General features: G+C 34.9%; 1 protein-coding gene across 6 annotated transcripts in view; it reads right to left on the reverse strand.

Moving 5' to 3' along the window:
* The window catches only part of EXOC1 (exocyst complex component 1), a 55,875-nt gene that overhangs the window by 6,647 nt on the left and 31,509 nt on the right, over positions 1–17,719 (reverse strand). For 3 of the 6 annotated variants that reach the window (XM_010859670.1, XM_010859666.1, XM_010859672.1), the window contains 8 exons: positions 15,510–15,615; positions 11,130–11,174; positions 9,690–9,853; positions 9,021–9,128; positions 7,569–7,645; positions 6,821–7,049; positions 2,833–3,016; positions 332–531 (listed from right to left, as the gene is read on the reverse strand). In XM_010859670.1, the coding sequence (XP_010857972.1) occupies positions 332–531; positions 2,833–3,016; positions 6,821–7,049; positions 7,569–7,645; positions 9,021–9,128; positions 9,690–9,853; positions 11,130–11,174; positions 15,510–15,615 (1,113 nt within the window). Of the gene's footprint in view, positions 1–331; positions 532–2,832; positions 3,017–6,820; positions 7,050–7,568; positions 7,646–9,020; positions 9,129–9,689; positions 9,854–11,129; positions 11,175–14,451; positions 14,479–15,509; positions 15,616–17,719 lie in introns of all 6 variants that reach the window. The other 3 variants (XM_010859671.1, XM_010859668.1, XM_010859667.1) reach the window with 2 other exon arrangements.

A 17,719-nucleotide genomic window follows, 5' to 3' on the forward strand; every position in this document is an offset into this window, starting at 1 on the left:
ATGAGGTAAGAAATGGAAGACTGGTATAATGGAAAAGGCTAAATCTATGGTTAATCTCCCTGCTTTGCTAACCTTTTATTTACTTTCAGTTTCTTCATCTGTAAAACAAGGATAAGGCTATCTTACCCCACATCACGGTTTACAAGAATTAAAAGAAATAATGTATATAAAACATCTAGCAGTGTCTGAGCAACTTCAGTATCTCAGTCCATCCTTCCTTATCCTCCTGCACCAATGAATGAGCAAACTTAAAACAAATGTCTGTTGTGTTACTCACATGTAAACACAGGTTCAAAACCAGGAAAAATATACTGAATGAAAATATGCTTACATTTAGTTTTTCAAGAGGTTGTCCTAAAGAGTATATGACATAAGACTGAAGGTGATCTGTGTATTTTTGTTTGGCTTCTTTTTTTTCAGCTTCTAGACATGAGATTTTCAAACGTGAAAGTGTTGCAAAAATATGGTGGAAGTTTTCCATCATGACTACATCCCTAGGGGTCTTCTGGCTTTCGTTTGCTACTTTCTCCACTAAAACAAAAATGGAAAAAATATAACAATACCCTGGTATGAATATGACCACATTTAGCTATGGAAAAATTACATGATTTTTTTCATTTGTAAGTTTAAGAAGTAAGCACATTTCTGGACTTAATCAAATAAAACATACTGTATTGAAGGATCAACCTAAACCTAAATAAAATATCATTCTAAAACAGTCATATATATATATATATATATATGTATAAATTTGGATTCCTATTTCACATCTTTTAGCCAAACAAATTCTAAATGGTTCAGGTGCTTAAAATGTTAAAAGCAAATAAATGAATGCAATCGTAAGTACTAAGAAAAATGAACCTAATTAAAAAAATAATTCTGTGACAGTATGAACTCTCTAAGAATGGCCCAAAACTTAGAAGTCATAAAGAGAAAGATGAATAAACTTGACATATAATTTGGAAGCTCTTACACAGTAAAACATACCATAAGCAAAACTGATTTATATCCTTCTAGGTTAATGAAGGATAACAAGACTGATAATACCGAGAAATACTGGGTATCGAGGCAGATGTGATAGAAACTTTCACCAAATGCTCAAAGGACTAAACAGGTATAATCTTCCTTTGTGGTTATTTGGCAGAAACTCAACAGACACAAAACTTTCGACCCAGTAATTATTTCTAATAATTGATCCTAGGGAAATTATTGGACAATATACAGAAATACACAGAAAACTGGGAACAAACCAAATGCCTGGTAACAGAAGATTTGCTAAGTAAATAATGATAGATGTAACTCTATGTAATCATTAAAAGTGATTATGGTTATCTACATTAGTAGACAAGGAAAGACACTAGAATCATAGAGTCTAGCAGGTTCCAAAACAGTGTGTAAGGTATGATAAAACATTTTAAAATTACAGAACACACCGTATGTGCATATATACCAGGGAGAGAGATATATTGGAAAGTTTAGACACGTAAAAATTAAATGTTACCTTTGTATGATGAGATTACAAATTACCTTTACTTTCTTCTTGATTTTTAAAGTCAGTTTGCTGATTTTGGGGGGTATGTAATGAGCATATACTACTTTATAATCAGACAAAGCAAAGCAACTTTGAATTTTAAAAGAAATATCAACTATATAAACATTCAATCATATAATTTATCATCTTTCCCCTAAATCTGTTTCCACCAAAAATGTATTATCTGTAACTGTTGAGATAATTCTACTTTTGTTATTTTTTTAGCTTTAAAAATTCCTGAATTGATGCAGTCAGATCATTTATTTCAAATTAAACACATCCATACTGTTTCTGTAACTTAACTGTATGATGTGACATAGATGATGAATTACACTATTTTAGCATTAATTTGGGCTTCCCTGGTAGCTCAGCTCGGAGAAGGCAATGGCACCCCACTCCAGTACTTCTGCCTGGAAAATCCCATGGACGGAGGAGCCTGGTGGGCTGCAGTCCATGGGGTTGCTGAGGGTCGGACACGACTGAGCGACTTCACTTTCACTTTTCACTTTCATGCATTGGAGAAGGAAATGGCAACCCGCTCCGGTGTTCTTGCCTGGAGAATCCCAGGGATGGGGGAGCCTGGTGGGCTGCTGTCTATGGGGTCGCACAGAGTTGGACACGACTGAAGTGACTGGTAAAGAATTGGTCTGCAATGCAGGAGACCCAGATTCAATTACTGGCTCGGAAAGATGCCCTGGAAAAGAGATAGGCTACCCATTCCAGTATTCTTGATCTTCCCTAGTGGCTCAGATGGTAAAGAATCCACCCACAATGTGGGAGACCTGGGTTTGATCCTGGGGTTGGGAAGATCCCCTGGCAGATTGCATGGCAACCCATTCCAGTATTCTCAGCTGGAAAATCCCATGGACAGAGGAGCCTGGTGGGCTACAGTCCATGGTGTTGCAAAGAGTCAGACATGACTGAGTGACTAAGCACACACACATACAGACATCACTGTTGATCATCTCGAGAAGACTCTTGCTAAAATGCAAATGTAATCCACGAGGTCATTTTTGTGTTTAAAAAATGAATTTAAAATTTACATAGTGATAGCCCATATGAACCCTAAAATATAAGTAGTTCCTGGTAAATACAAATGGGTTTTACATACTGTTTGATTTTCAAATTTAAGAACTCTTTAATTTCAGAAAACAAAAAAGACTATAGACTATGGAAAATAATGAACACATCTGTCCCCCAACTTCTAACTTAATCAGAAATAATGAAAACAACCAACCAAAAATATCAGAAATAAAGAAAACCACCACCAAAAACTTCTTCATAATGTAACAAAAGCTTACCATTAACAAATACTCCTCTGATAAGTTTAGTATATGCTTTATCTAGATCTCCACGACGCTCAGCGTTTTTAAAGATTGATTCTGCGAGTCCAGCAAATTCTTCAAATTCAGCAACAAATGGGAGAATTCCAACTTTACTCTTCTTTGAGATCTTTACTTCTTCCATTTGCCTTATTTGGTTACTCTAAAGTTAGGCAGAAAACAAGGGAGAAAAATAGCTAAGCAACCTAGAAAGAACATACAATTAAAAGCAAATATATATACCACAAAGGCATGATGTAATACCTAGAACATTTTGGACATTTACTAATCAAAGATTAATACAATACGGATAACTAAGAAAAACTATTTCTAGAGATTAAAAAGTACATATATATTAAGAAACTAAAATCAAGGAAAAAAATCCGAATTATTCAAAACAAAATGCACTCAAAGCTTGTGAACGTCAGGTCTTTGTTTAAAGTAAAAACAACCAATGAACACTTGTATCATTTATAAAAGGTAAGTATATAGTGATTGCCCATTTTGGGGCAGAGCAGATACCAGAGCACACACAGGATCTCTCAAGATTATTTCTGGTTGGTGGCTATATAGTCAAGTTGAGAACCACAACCATTTCCAAATCTCAACAGCCTAAAATTCGTTTGGATAGAGAAGTTCTATATTTTGGGGGTATGAGAACAGAGAAGGAGAATAGGTATTTCTACTGTGGATTTGCATTATATAGTTTTCCATGTATCTATTAGTTGTTTACTCTAAATCTGTATAGCAAAGTACTTGTGTAAGATGGATACAAATTACAAATAGACACATAGACAGAATAGACACTTTGGTTCAAAATAATCAATTACGATTCTGTGTACTTCCAGGGGATCTAGTTCTATCCCCAGTAAGAAGTACATTGCCAAAGTGTTGAATCATTTTCAACTCCTACCTAAAATTTCATTGCGCTGAGATTCTGGGGGTATAACCTGAAAATCATATGACATGTAGAGATTAGAAAAGTAATTGTTCTTTTGTTCAATATGGTATTGGAAGTCCTAGACAGAACAATCAGACAGGAAAAATAAATACAAGGAATCCAAGTTGGACAAATAATTCTAAAACCTGTATGGAAACACAAAAGATTATAATAGCCAAAGCAAGCTCAGGAAAGAAGAACAAAATCAGAGGTATTATGCTCCCTGATTTCAAACTATACTACAAAGTTATAGTCATCAAACAATATGGTACTGGTACAAAAACAGACATGTAGATCAATGGAACAGAGTGCCCAGAAATAAACCCATCCTTCTATGGTTAATTAATCTACGACAAAAAAGGCAAGAATATACAATAAGGAAGAGACACCCACATCATATCATTTACAAAGGTTAAAGAGTACAAAACCACATCACTATAGTGTGAGGAATCCTAAAAAGCAAAGTAAATGCAGGTAAGAAATGTACTGGAGTGCAGTGTCCAGCCTGGTATTACTTGATATGTTTCTAATTTTATCTCTAGTTCTTGGTAGGCTAATCTTTTTAGCCCTGTTCCTTGAAGAACACTTTGGGCTTGGCCACCAGATGAAAGTACTAAATTCAGATGCTATCTATTCCACTTTCTGCAGTTGTCTGACATTCATTCTTTGGCTCAATACACACAGAACCATTCACTACTTTTTCAACGTATGCCTCAGGTCCAGATCTTGTCCCAAGTACCAAAACATGTAACACTTACTGAGCACACACAACTGACTGGACACTGTGAAAAGACTTGAGTTAAAATAAGAAACAGATTGATGGCAACCAACAGAAGGAACCATCCTTCTCCCTTTAGTGACAAAAGGTAAATCTTTCAGCTGCTAAGTCACTTCAGTCGTGTCCAACTCTGTGCAACCCCATAGACGACAGCCCACCAGGCTCTCCCGTTCCTGGGATTCTCCAGGCAAGAACCCTGGAGTGGGTTGCCATTTCCTTCTCCAGTGCATGAAAGTGAAAAGTGAAAGTGAAGTCGTTCAGTCGTATCCAACTCTTAGCAACCCCATGGACTGCAGCCTACCAGGCTCCTCCGTCCATGGGATTTTCCAGGCAAGAGTACTAGAGTGGGGTGCCATTGCCTTCTCCAAAATCTTTCAGAAATACATGCAATTTAGGAAAAAAAGATGACTTTATACCTTTGTCTAGGTTAATTTTACTAAATTTCTTCACTTCCCAGTTTTGAGAGTAACATGAATATTCTTCAGCAAACTATTATTACTACTGTTATTCCCTGGTAACTCAGATGGTAAAGCATCTGCCTACAATGTGGGAAACCTGGGTTCGATCCCTGGGTCGGGATGATCCTTTGGAGAAGGAAATGGCACCCCACTCCAGTACTGTTGCCTGGAAAATCCCATGGATGGAGGACCATGGTAGGCTACAGTCTATAGGGTCGCAAAGAGTCAGACACGACTGAGCGACCTCACTTTCACTACTGTCACCATCATCACCATTACAAGCGGTCAGTTACGAGCTCTTGTTCTGTACCAGGCAATGTGCTAAGCACTTCATCTGAACCCATGTCTACATCTACCTGACACTATTATATCTTACACTTTTAATAATTACATTCAACTGGATTGAGAGATATTATATTAAAGTTTCATATAATAGTTTTATTTCACTGATAAGAGCAACAAAATCTTCATAGTCTAAAAATGTATAGTGTTCTCATGATTAGTGTCCTAGCTATTCTTATTCTATGTCACATGGGACTCAGTATCTTAGACTTTAGTAATTCTTTATGTTCCTTTTGGCTATCAGCTTACAATCAGACCTTACAGGTTTATCATCACTTCTGAAGAAAGCTGAGTAGGGAAGAGGATAAGTGGCCAAATTTCATAATATTTCAAATGCCAGTGTAATCATTTGGAGGGGAAGGAGGGTTAACAAGTCTGTTGAGGTGACATTTAAGTTTCTACGGATGGCTTTTAAACTTTCAGAAATCAGTAAATATTATTTTTAAAAAGCATAAAAGATGATGTGGATTTTAATTACCCTTAATATTTTTATTATTCTCTCATTATTCTATGGGCTTCCCTGGTGGCTCAGCTGGTAAAGAATCCGCCTGCAAAGAGAGAGACCTGGGTTCAATCCCTGGGTTGGGAAGATCCCCTGGAGGGAATGGCTACCCACTCCAGTATTCTTGCCTGGTTAATTCCATGGACAGAGGAGTTTGGGAAGCTACAGACCATGGAGTCACAAAGACTCAAACATGACTAAGCGACTTTCACTCACTCATTATTCTCTGGCTATTCAAGCACTGGATTTAATTTAGAGGTTACATAGTAGAATAATTCAGATGATAAATACCTACTTTTACATATTAATACTAAATATATTAGTAAAATGAAACTCTTTTTAGAACCTGGCCCAATCCTGTTCATATCTATGAGCTTACCAAAACCTAACAGAAAAAATAAAGTTAATGATTTTTTTCCTATTAGGAGAAAAATGATAACTGCCAAAAGTTGTCATAAGAACAATTTATTCTTAAAGCAATATGACTAAAGCTATTAAACTAAAAAAACTACTTTAATCAACTTAAATAATCCAAATATTAATTATCCTATTGTAATATGTTAAAAGAAGAAAAACAATAAATTCAAGTTTCAGTTGTTTCATTAAATCTATGGTCACTAATCAGTCAACTGGGATTTCAGTTACTTAGTGGATCTCAAGTGTAATAACTGCTGCCTCTATGTCAGCTACTCCAGAACTTGCCATGATTCACAGTGTAGATGGGATACTACTTGGCACAGCACCATCCAACTAACCCTGCTCCTGTATATTGCAGCCAATACCTTGCTTCAAGGCTTGGGGGATATGAACAGTAGATCCCCTGGTGGAAAGCTGGAAATCTTTTAAATATATATATATATATATACATACGCACACACACACACACACATATTTTACAATGGTTAAGAGTTCTAAGTTATTGGGGAAAAAAAAAAAACTCAACTTACAATACATTTGTCAAAGTTCCTTTTGACAGTCACCAAAACATTTCCCAATGTAGTACTCAGAAAAGAAGCAGGGTCCACGTTTTGTGCAGTCCACACATGATGACTCATTTTGACTAGCATGTAAAGGGAGTTAAAGCTATCGATTTTGTCTCCTAATGCAATCAAGTTGTTCAGTTCTGGCTCAATGCAGCGAAATATTTTAATCATCATTTGGCGGATCATATCTTTCCTGTTCAGAAATACAAAACAGAAAAGTTATTACAAGCTTCAGGTGTATTCACCTTTAACTTTAATCCCCTCAGTATACACAAATGACTAAAATTTGATATTTCAACTAACACTGTCCAAATAGTTAATTATTCTAGAATGGTTTCCAATATAAACATATTTTTTTGAGGTTGCATTTTATCACTCAAAATAACGTTGTCCTTTGTAGAAATGGGTCCTGAAATGTGCTTTGTGATTTCTGAGAAATACACTACAATTCAAATGCTACTTCCTACCAGCAAACATCAAAATTGACTGCATTTGTGTGATTACAAGAGCAAAGAAAAGCCGAAGAGCCATAAATAGCACCAATTTTACTTCACTGAGATGTTCTGTAAGACACTGGGCACACAGATCGGTGCTCCAAGTGTTGTCAGTTATGGACAGAAATCTGGACTCCTCTCTGGGCAGTATTCCTTTCTGCTCAATTGAAAGTTTATTTTTTTTTTACAATAAATAACAGATAGTAACAAACACATACTCAGATGAAACAGGCAGTGGTGTGCCAGCATTATGTTGCCGTGACAAAGTTCCTCCATCTGTGTCCTCTGCTTCAGTCTGCAAAAATTATTCAGGTACTTTACATAATAAAAGACTAACAAATTGACGAGTTTAGTTTATATAGCAATAGCCTGCTCAGTCTTAAAATTCTTAGGAGAGAATATATTATGAGAAATAATGATTTTTAAAGGTAGTATTATCAATGAAATTATATAATTTAATATGTTGTTTCAGAATATTCAGGAAAAGCTTTGTTTTTAGATTTTACCCGAGAATGAGAAGTTGTGTTTGTGTGTGAGCACAGTTTCGTGGGGGGGGGGAGGGGGGTGGGAGAGAAAGGTAGAGGAGACTCAGAGGGAGTGTAGGAATGAGAGGGCAACTTAATAAAGAGCTGAAAACATCTAGGAACGTGTTCAAGGGAGAATTTTGAAAATTAAAATCATTCTAATAAAACTCGAGCATAAAAAATGCTGCCAGAAGTTCTTATAGAAACTAACAAATTTACTAGCAATACCATCTATAAGAACAAATCCCTTAACCATTTGAAAGACTTAATTTCTCAGTCATTTGAGGACTGTTTTTATATGTTGGTTCTTTTAAAGATCATCTTAATTTTTAAAAAACCACTCGATTTGCATTGTGCTTTTAAGTTCTTTAAAATACTCTAGCAAATGTCTCATTTTATTTTCTTACATTATGCTACCAGAGAGCCATGTTCAATAGGCATTATTATACCCATTACACAGATGAGGAAAAATAGGGATTAAATAATTAGTTTAAGGTCTCAGAGTAAGAAAGCCGTAAGAAAGATTCTGATTTGAGGCCTCACCATTTTTTTCTTTCTTGCTTTCATTTATTTTTTTAAGACCACGGGGGCTTCCCTGGTGGCTCAGCGGTAAAGAAATCTGCCTGCCAATGCAGGAGCCACGGGTTCAATTCCTGGGTTGGGAAGATCCCCTGGTGAAGGAACTGGCAATCCACTCTAGTATTCTTGCCTGGGAAATCCCATGGATAGAGAAACCTGGTGGGCTATATAGTCCACGGGGTCGCAAACAGTCGGACACAACTTAGCGACTAAATAACAACAAATATACATTAAAACATAATTTTTAAATTTTTTAAATTCTATTTACTTTTTCTTGATCACTAAAACAATACATTCGCTCTTTAAAAATATATTTTGCCAAGTAAACTTAGACATTTCCCCCACTCATCAATTTGGAGAATGTTTAGGCCTAAGATAGTCTAGAATATTAGATTAGATGCCCAAACCCTATCCCTTTTTTTATTATCTTGTATGATAAAAATTATTTTAAATATCCTTACAATGTAAATGTTTTCTGTTCTGATATTGAAATTATGACAACATATTGATTAAGCTAATTATGATACAGAGCATAAATATGAGCTAATAAATAAATGTCACCCATACCACAGTTCCAGGCATACTCTGATGTTGCTGCAGTTTGAAAAATTTACTTATGAAGTCTTGTTCTGCCAGACACAGGGGCTCCAGTTCACTCAGTACCTGTTCAAAGATCTGAAGAAAACCAAAATGATCCTACAAAGAACTGAACAAAATGCTTAAAATAACATTCCCCATTTACTTTTCTCCAGCAACCAGGGAAGCTTTATCTATAACCTTAATGGAATCCCCCAAACAAATACTTCCAAGATTGACAGGACAATGCAGTATTAATGAGGCATAACAGGGTCAGAACATACCTAAAACAAAACTGACAACAATTATTCACTTGGAATCTGAAAAGAGGAACATAGAGATAAAACTATTTATAAACAATTTAGCTTCATAAAAGTTGTTTCCTCTTTGTAGTCACTCAAATAACTGGATTGACAATGCAAGCTCTTTATGATTTATAACAAATTTTAATAAAGCTATTATGTCATTTAATTGATGAATCACATTTCAGTTGCCATTTGACCAGTATTTTTTTTTTTTTAGATTCAGAAATGGAAAGTAAGACATGGATAATTAAAAGAGTCAATATAGCCCAAATCTTTGAACACAATGAAAGCAATAACAAACTGGTGCTAGAAAACTGAGAGTAATGTTTAAGAAACATGTGTTATTTTATTTTACCTTATCAAATTTGGTTCTGTCTGCAACATCGAGATCAGAGGCTGACATGTTTCCCATATCCAACAAGGAAGATGACTGCGATCTGCGATTCCCTGAACTCTGAACACTGAGTTTATTTAGACTAGAAGTAGATCCAGTTAATTTCCCGGAACTTCCATGAAGACCTAAGAAATGATAAAACTTTAAAAGTTGTGACCTTCATGAATAAAAGATCCATGGCATAAATCAGGGCTCTCTTCTACTGTCCTGGTCTTCCAGGGCTCATATTAGTTAGGGCACAACTCTACCATATGAAAAGGATGTAGAGTGTCTTTCTCTTTCATTAAGATTTGTGTTCTACTTCTGAGCATATGTAAAGATAGGTGAAATCATACAGAATCACAGAATAAGACTGAAAGGGATCTTAAAGATCACACTGTACCCTGCCCAGTCTCATTACAGTTGCCTGATGATTTTTCTAAAGTAGATGAGGATTTCTTTTCCACTCAGAAGATATGACTATGGATGAAAGTCACTGATCCCCTAGAATACTAGCTAACATGATGATTGTATTTCTAGAAAAAAACTGCCATATTCCAATGTTATTTGCCTCTACATTAAATCAACATATTAGGCTGAACCATATGAAACTACCAACACTCAATTATTTTTGCCCTACTAAAAATGTCAATTACACATGACTCAATACATTCCTGAACTCAGACACTTGTTTTTTCAGCAAGTGAACTGATTAAAGTTCTTTTAAAAACTAAACAAAATGAAAAAAAAAAAAAACAAACCCTGAATATTTGTTGTATTTAAAATACAACTAAAATATAACACATACGGTATTAACTATATTAATAAGGGACATCTGAGTTTAGGTATAAACACAGGTATCCATAATAGCCATGAGGAAAAATGAGAACAATATGTCTGGACAATATCCTACATACATCAAATAATTAAAGGATTTTATTTTTACAAGCAAATGTGATATTTTTATTCAGAATTAAATTTAAACAGTAAAACATTTTTATTCTTCTTGACTATTTCTCAGCTAACCTGTATTATTTGCTAATGGTCAGAAGGGACAAATAATAAAATAAGTGATAAAAAATATGATATATAGTTAGTTAGAGACAAACTTTGGCTTCATTATGCAAAATCTGACCACACATACAAGAAATTTTATAGTTTCTAAACACAGCCTGAAAACAAAAGTATAATGGTTAAGACTTTATATAAATTTCTGACTACCCACCATACATGTTTAACCATATTACATATTTCTTGGATGTAGTCATACCACTTCCTTTCTGTTGGTTTTCTTTCATCAATACCTGGCAACCCAGAGCAATCAATATTTCTGGTGTAACTTTTTTCAAGATAAGTAACTAATTTCTAGACATTAAACAAACATGCATTGAGAATACCTACTAATACACTAAGCATACTCACTCTCTGTTTCCTGTTTGACAGCACTTTCTTTTCGAGGCAGTGTAGCTGTGATGGATTAGGTTGCAAGCATCAAAGACAAAGACAAGTTAATAAACTGCAATTTGCACAAACCATGCACAAGAGGAAGTTAAAGCTCTAGTTTAAAAGACACATGCAAAGAACCATGAGCATCAAGTAACGAGAGATGCAACGTATGTTTAGTTGGTCAGCTACTGCTTGAGAAATTACATGAGAGAAAAGACTTTACTAGTCTTTTAATGTACTATTTTATGCAAATATTCAGGTAAAAATATCTACATTTGTAAACCTCCCCCACACTTTTAAATGATGTTTTTAAGTCTCCTAAGCTGATGTACTTAAATTTAAAGACTATACTTGCAAGTTCTGATTTCTGAAGAAAACAGAGTTCAAGTAAATAATTTAATACAGTGAAAATTTAGTAGAATGAAGTTGCACATTTAAACATTAAATGCATTAACAATCCTGTATTCACTGAAAGCTCTTGGAAGGAATCTCCACTGTACTAAATAATTTTATACTCCCTCTGATAAAAAAATTATGAGTGGGGTTTTAAAACCATTTTAGAATAATAAGCTAAACTATTTAGTAACTTAACTGGCTCTGTGAACACAGAATAAAACATATGTATCAAAATACTAATTACTGGGAGATGGGTAGGTAGAAGGGTAAAGCTGAGCGAACAGGTCTAATGTGGGAACTGGAGCTCTTTCAGAGTCATCTGGTATTTCCTTTATCTAAAACCTCTCTTTAGTATTTGTTAGATCAATTGTAGAGATCGTCTTGTGAAACATTCTAAACCCAAATGAGAAGCTAATTTGAAAGGCAAAGAAAGAAATTACAGAATAAAACAGAAAATTAATGAATATAACTCTAGAAATATTTAAGAAATAGAAAACAATGTGTCAACTCCTGCCAAACAGGGATAGTGATAGCTGCTATCGCTAGGCAAAAGCTCGAGTATAAACTACTAACTTGCCACAGCAAAAAACATGTAAATCTTCCCAGCCTTGTCTGCCTGAAGTTTAAAGGAATATGAAATGATAAGGCTGGACATTACAGCGACCAGTAGGGAGGGATGCGCTGGAGCCACTAGCTGGTCAATCTGAACAGTACCTTCTGGTGGCCTTAAGGTGTCACTCTACTAAGCTCACCAGTTTCAGAGCAAAGCCTAATGCTGCATATATTTTTCTTTTTTAAAGTAGTTAATAAATACTACTAGCACCCTATTTGGACTCATAAAAAAGTCTGTATTATTTATCAGCAAGAAGTAACAATATTCCGATAAATTTTAAATATCCTTAAACAATTTCTGCTAGAGTATAAGCATCAAGAGGGTAGGGTCTTTGCTTATGCTGCATTCTCAGTACCGAGCAGTGCTTATCATATAATGCTATGCTATGCTAAGTCACTTCAGTTGTGTCCGACTCTGTGTGACCCCATAGACAGCAGCCCACCAGGCTCCCCCATCCCTGGGATTCTCCAGGCAAGAACACTGGAGTGGGTTGCCATTTTCCTCTCCAATGCATGAAAGTGAAAAGTGAAAGTGAAGTCGCTCAGTCGTGTCCGACTCGTAGAGACCCCATGGACTGCAGCCTACCAGGCTCCTCCATCCATGGGATTTTCCAGGCAAGAATACTGGAGTGGGGTGCCATTGCCTTCTCCGGCTTATCATATAATAGGTAATTAATAAATATTTACTGAATGAATCTTCCAGTCAGGACTGAATTTAGTCTTGTGTTCAAGACTCTCTTTGGAATCAACAAGATTTCTTAATTTAGTGGAGAAACACTGAAAAAAAAAGTTTCTGGCATATCATTTTTTAAGTTTTGGGTTAATAAAGATAAGGAAGTTATTATGTAAATGGGCTCAACTAACACATGTGTGTCTTATCTTAGTAGTAGAAAGAAAAAAATGAGCGATTTAAAAAATTATTACTAAATATCCTTTGCCTGTCTTTTCATTAAGTACATCTGAGGAGCACAAAAGAAAAAACACCAAAGTATCAATCTTGGGGGGACAATCCCACACCTCTGAAGATATCAGGGTAAACCTTCAGATCTAAAAAAGGCAAAGACTTTATAAAAACCTTACCACAAAGAAAAAGTAGTTTACTGGCATTTTAACATTATTTTAAATTATCTGAACTAAGTAAATGTTAAAGACTTGAGTAAAGAATGGTTCAAAAAGAGAGAATTCCCCTAAATCTCTACGATTATATTTTGTCTACACAATTTCCTTTTGTAAAACACATTCAATCTGACTTTCTATTCTTATTAGTATCTACGACGCAGCATTTTCAGAGCAAGGAAAAAACAAAACAAATTTAAATTTTATTCATAATTACTTAATTTTGATCCACTGAAAAGTTATCTTCCCCAAATTTTAGGTTTCTCTTTTAATTGTAATTAAGAACTGATTTAAACATAATTTGAATCCTTGAAAAGGTATCTTTAAAAAGTGTACATTCTACCTATTTAGAACTTCTGAAGTCATTTGTATTTACTTGAAATTTATTTTTAAATGTTGACCAACAAGTTACATTTTCAAAGATGAACAAAATAGTTTTTATCCTCTGAATTCTGTTTATTATTTAGTTTTTCTTTTCTTGTAACTGATAACATCAAAGTAATAGAAACCGTAATTTTTTGGTTACTCTCCTATTCCTTATTGCTTAATAGATACATATAAGAGATGTAATTTTAACCCTGTTTTAAAAGTATCTTCTAAACTTGTCTTAGGTTAATTAAAATTTTTTTAACAAGATAATTTAAGAACTTCAAGGGATAAGAAAAAAAATCAAGGTTTTAGGTTAATGCAATGATACCATTAAGATACTATTGTACTTGATTTAAATTATATTTCAATTATGTCATTTATCTCAATGAGAATCTTAGGCTTGATAAATTAATATTATGATAGTGGCATTAATAACCTCCCAAGGAGGTAGTTTTAGAAAGATTTCCCTTTTATTGCAGTAACAAGTGATGACAAATATACTAAATGAAAACATTAAACACGTAACTGTATTAATATGTTGTTTACTAAAAAGAAAAATTGATTTAACATATCCATGGTGAAACATTAACAAGGATATAAACACACTGTTTAAGAACAATTAACCTTTAGGATGAGTTAGCATTTCTGTTTCCAAAAGCCTATTGTCCCAATATTTTTATCAGTATCTTTACCAAAGTATAATACACAGATTCAAACCATTTAAAAAATCTGAACTAGTATCACCAATATATTAGTGTTGTATTAAAAAAAAAAACCACAAACCAGTGAATCACAAAATAATTACCCACTACTAAAGATAGTCTTCTTTGTCCTAAAGAAAAGAATGGAAAGATGAACTATCAATTTCAATCAGGGCACAGGCTCCTTTCAACAAGCAAATGCTAAACTCATGGTTCTAAAGGGGAACTATGCAGACACAGAGGACACACTGTAGCCCTTTAAGGCCAGGTTTTGACTCCAATAGGCACAGAACTCCATCCAAAAAGAAGTCCAGAGATGGGTACATGCAAGAGCAGAATGTGGCCTCGGCAAATCATTTCCTTGCAACTTGATACTTTCACTGGTTATCCTTTTAAATCAAGTTTTTTGTTTATTTAACATATTTAGAAGCAACAAAAAAACTTCTTGTTTCAAAAATAACTCTTCAGAAAAATAAAGTATAATTACAGGAGAAACTTTGGTGACATTTGTATAGCCCCTTCACAGGGGAGAAAACACTTAGAAACTTTCTTTTTGATTCAAAATAGCCAGTGAGAAGTAAGAAGCTAGGAATCACTTTCACCTCCTTGTGGAGTGCAATGACTTAAGAGATCACAGACTTGCCTCCAACTGTTATAAAAGGTCTTTTAGGAAATCAGAAGCTGAACTTTCAACATATGTCTCTTAATCTAGTACTTTCTCTACCAGACTGCACTTCATTTTCTGGCCAACTGCTTCTTCTGTGACTATATACAGTTGTCCCTGGTATCTGTGCAGGGTTGGTTCCAGCACCTGTCGTGGATATCAAGATCCATGGACGCTCAAGTCCCATAGGTGGTCCTCCACATTTACGGGTTCCGCATCTGCGGATATGAGGTGCACTGTACTTTTATGAGACATGGCATGTATTTACAATTGCTGTCAAATTCACATACTGCAGAATTTTAATCAGTAAAAGTAACTATTTAGAGACATACTTTTTCCATGAAAAACCTATAAACCAATGCATTAGATTTATTCTTTTACTAATTCTATTGTATCTCCTTCCATCTTGTCTAAAAAGTCTTAAAATTATTTGTCACAAATAAAGCAATTTTTAATAGAATAGAAAACAAACAAGGGGACTGAGATGCCTAAGCTTACCAAACTTCTTGCTTTCTTTAGTTGTGCCAGTCATCTTGATCTTTGCAACTTCAAAGAAATCTTTAATTTCTCTCTCATAGAGTCGTGATAAATAATCCATGTAATTCTTAAAAGTGAAAACAACACATACTCATTAATAAAACAAATATGACAATTTCCATTTCTCAATCCCCCCATATCCTTTGTGCTTATTTTGAATTTGTGGTCTTAAAATATTTGATGCATTTCAGAGGACATAAGAAGGCTATTTTCCATCTTTTAAAAAACTGAACTGGCATCATAATATTAACAATTTATAAAAATATGAAGTTGAATAATCAAACTCACATTTTCACTTTTATACATTCAGTTCAGTTCAATTGCTCAGTCATGTCCAACTCTTTGCAACCCCATGGACTGCAGCACGCCAGGCTTCCCTGTCCATCACCAACTCCCAAAGCCTGCTCAAATTCATGTCCATTGAGTTGGTGAGGCCATCCAACCATCTCATCTTCCGTCGTCCCCTTCTCCTCCCACCTTCAATCTTTCCCAGCATCAGGGTCTTTTCCAGTGAGTCACTTCTTCGCATCAGGTGGCCAAAATATTGGGAGTTTCAGTTTTAGCATCAGTCCTTCTGATGAATATTCAGGACTGATTTCCTTTAGGATTGACTAGTTGGATCTACTTGCTGTCCAAGGGACTCTCAAGAGTCTTCTCCAACACCACACTTCAAAAGCATCAATTCTTTGGTGATCAGCTTTCTTTATAGTCCAATTCTCACATCTGTACACGACTATTGGAAAAACCATAGCTTTGACTAGATGGACCTTTGTTGGCAAAGTAATGTCTCAGTTTTTTAATAGGCTGTCTAGGTTGGTCATAGCTTTTCTCTCAAGGAGCAAGCCTCTTTTAATTTCATGGCTGCAGTCACCATCTGGAGTGATTTTAGAGCCCCCCCAAAAAAAAGTCTCTCACTGTTTCCACTGTCTCCCCATCTATTTGCCATGAAGTGATGGGACTGGATGCCACGATCTTAGTTTTCTGAATATTGAGTTTTAAGCCAAATTTTTCACTCTCTTCTTTCACGTTCATCAAGAGGCTCTTTAGTTTTTCTTTGCTTTCTGCCATAAGGATGGTGTCATCTGCATATCTGAGGTTATTGATATTTCTCCCAGCAATCCTGATTCCAGCTTGTGTTTCATCCAGCCCGGCATTTTACATGATGTACTCTACATATAAGTTAAATAAGCTGGGTGACAATATACAACCTTGACATACTCCTTTCCTGATTTGGAACCAGTCTGTCGTTCCATGTCCAGTTCTAACTGTTGCTTCTTGACCTGCATACAGATTTCTCAGGAGGCAAATAAGGTGGTCTGCTATTCCTATCTCTTGAAGAATTTTCCACAGTTTGTGGTGAGCCACACAGTCAAAGGCTTTGGCGTAGTCAATAAAGCAGCATTAGATGTTTTTCTGAACTCTCTTGTTTTTTCAATGATCCAATGGTAATTTACACATTACCTTTCATGTATTTTAAATATAGCTGCATTCATACTATATAGGGTATTTGGGTCAGCACAATCAGGCTTTTCCAGTGTCATACACTAATGACTGCACAGTATTACGCTCTGTTGATGTTCTCAATTTAGTAAACCATCCTCCTAATACAGACTACTTAAGTGGTTTCGATGTTTTGCTGTGATGGACAATGTTACAATAAGCTTTTCATCTCTAATGAACTGCTTCCTTGGAATAATTTCCTAAGGGTAAAATTACAGTGCCAAAGAGTAAGGGATCTTTTAACTCTTCCTCCATGTTGCCATGCTGTTTTAAAAATTATTATACCAACAGACAGTATCAATGACATTGAAGCAGTACACTGAGTTTTACCATACCTTGCCAGCATGGGGTATTAAATTAACCCAAAATAGGTTACTTTCATAAGAATTTAATTACTACATCTTACAGTTTTCATAATCAAATAATTTATTTTTAAAAAACAAAATTTATTCTAGTTCAAATGAAAACATCTATTATTTAATAGGCAAACTCATTCCCTCATCATATATGCTTACTGTCATACAAAAATATTTTATACCCTTATAAAAGATTCAACAGTGGGAGACAATGTATTTTTCCAAATCCTATGTTAAATGCCTTATGTAGAGTTTCACTAAATTTAAATAAATCCACAGCAGAAAAACTTCTATGCCTAGTTATTCTTTTAAATT

The sequence above is a fragment of the Bison bison genome, unplaced genomic scaffold (assembly GCF_000754665.1).
Source record: "Bison bison bison isolate TAMUID 2011002044 unplaced genomic scaffold, Bison_UMD1.0 scf7180017864458, whole genome shotgun sequence".
NCBI classification, from domain to species: Eukaryota; Metazoa; Chordata; class Mammalia; order Artiodactyla; family Bovidae; genus Bison; species Bison bison.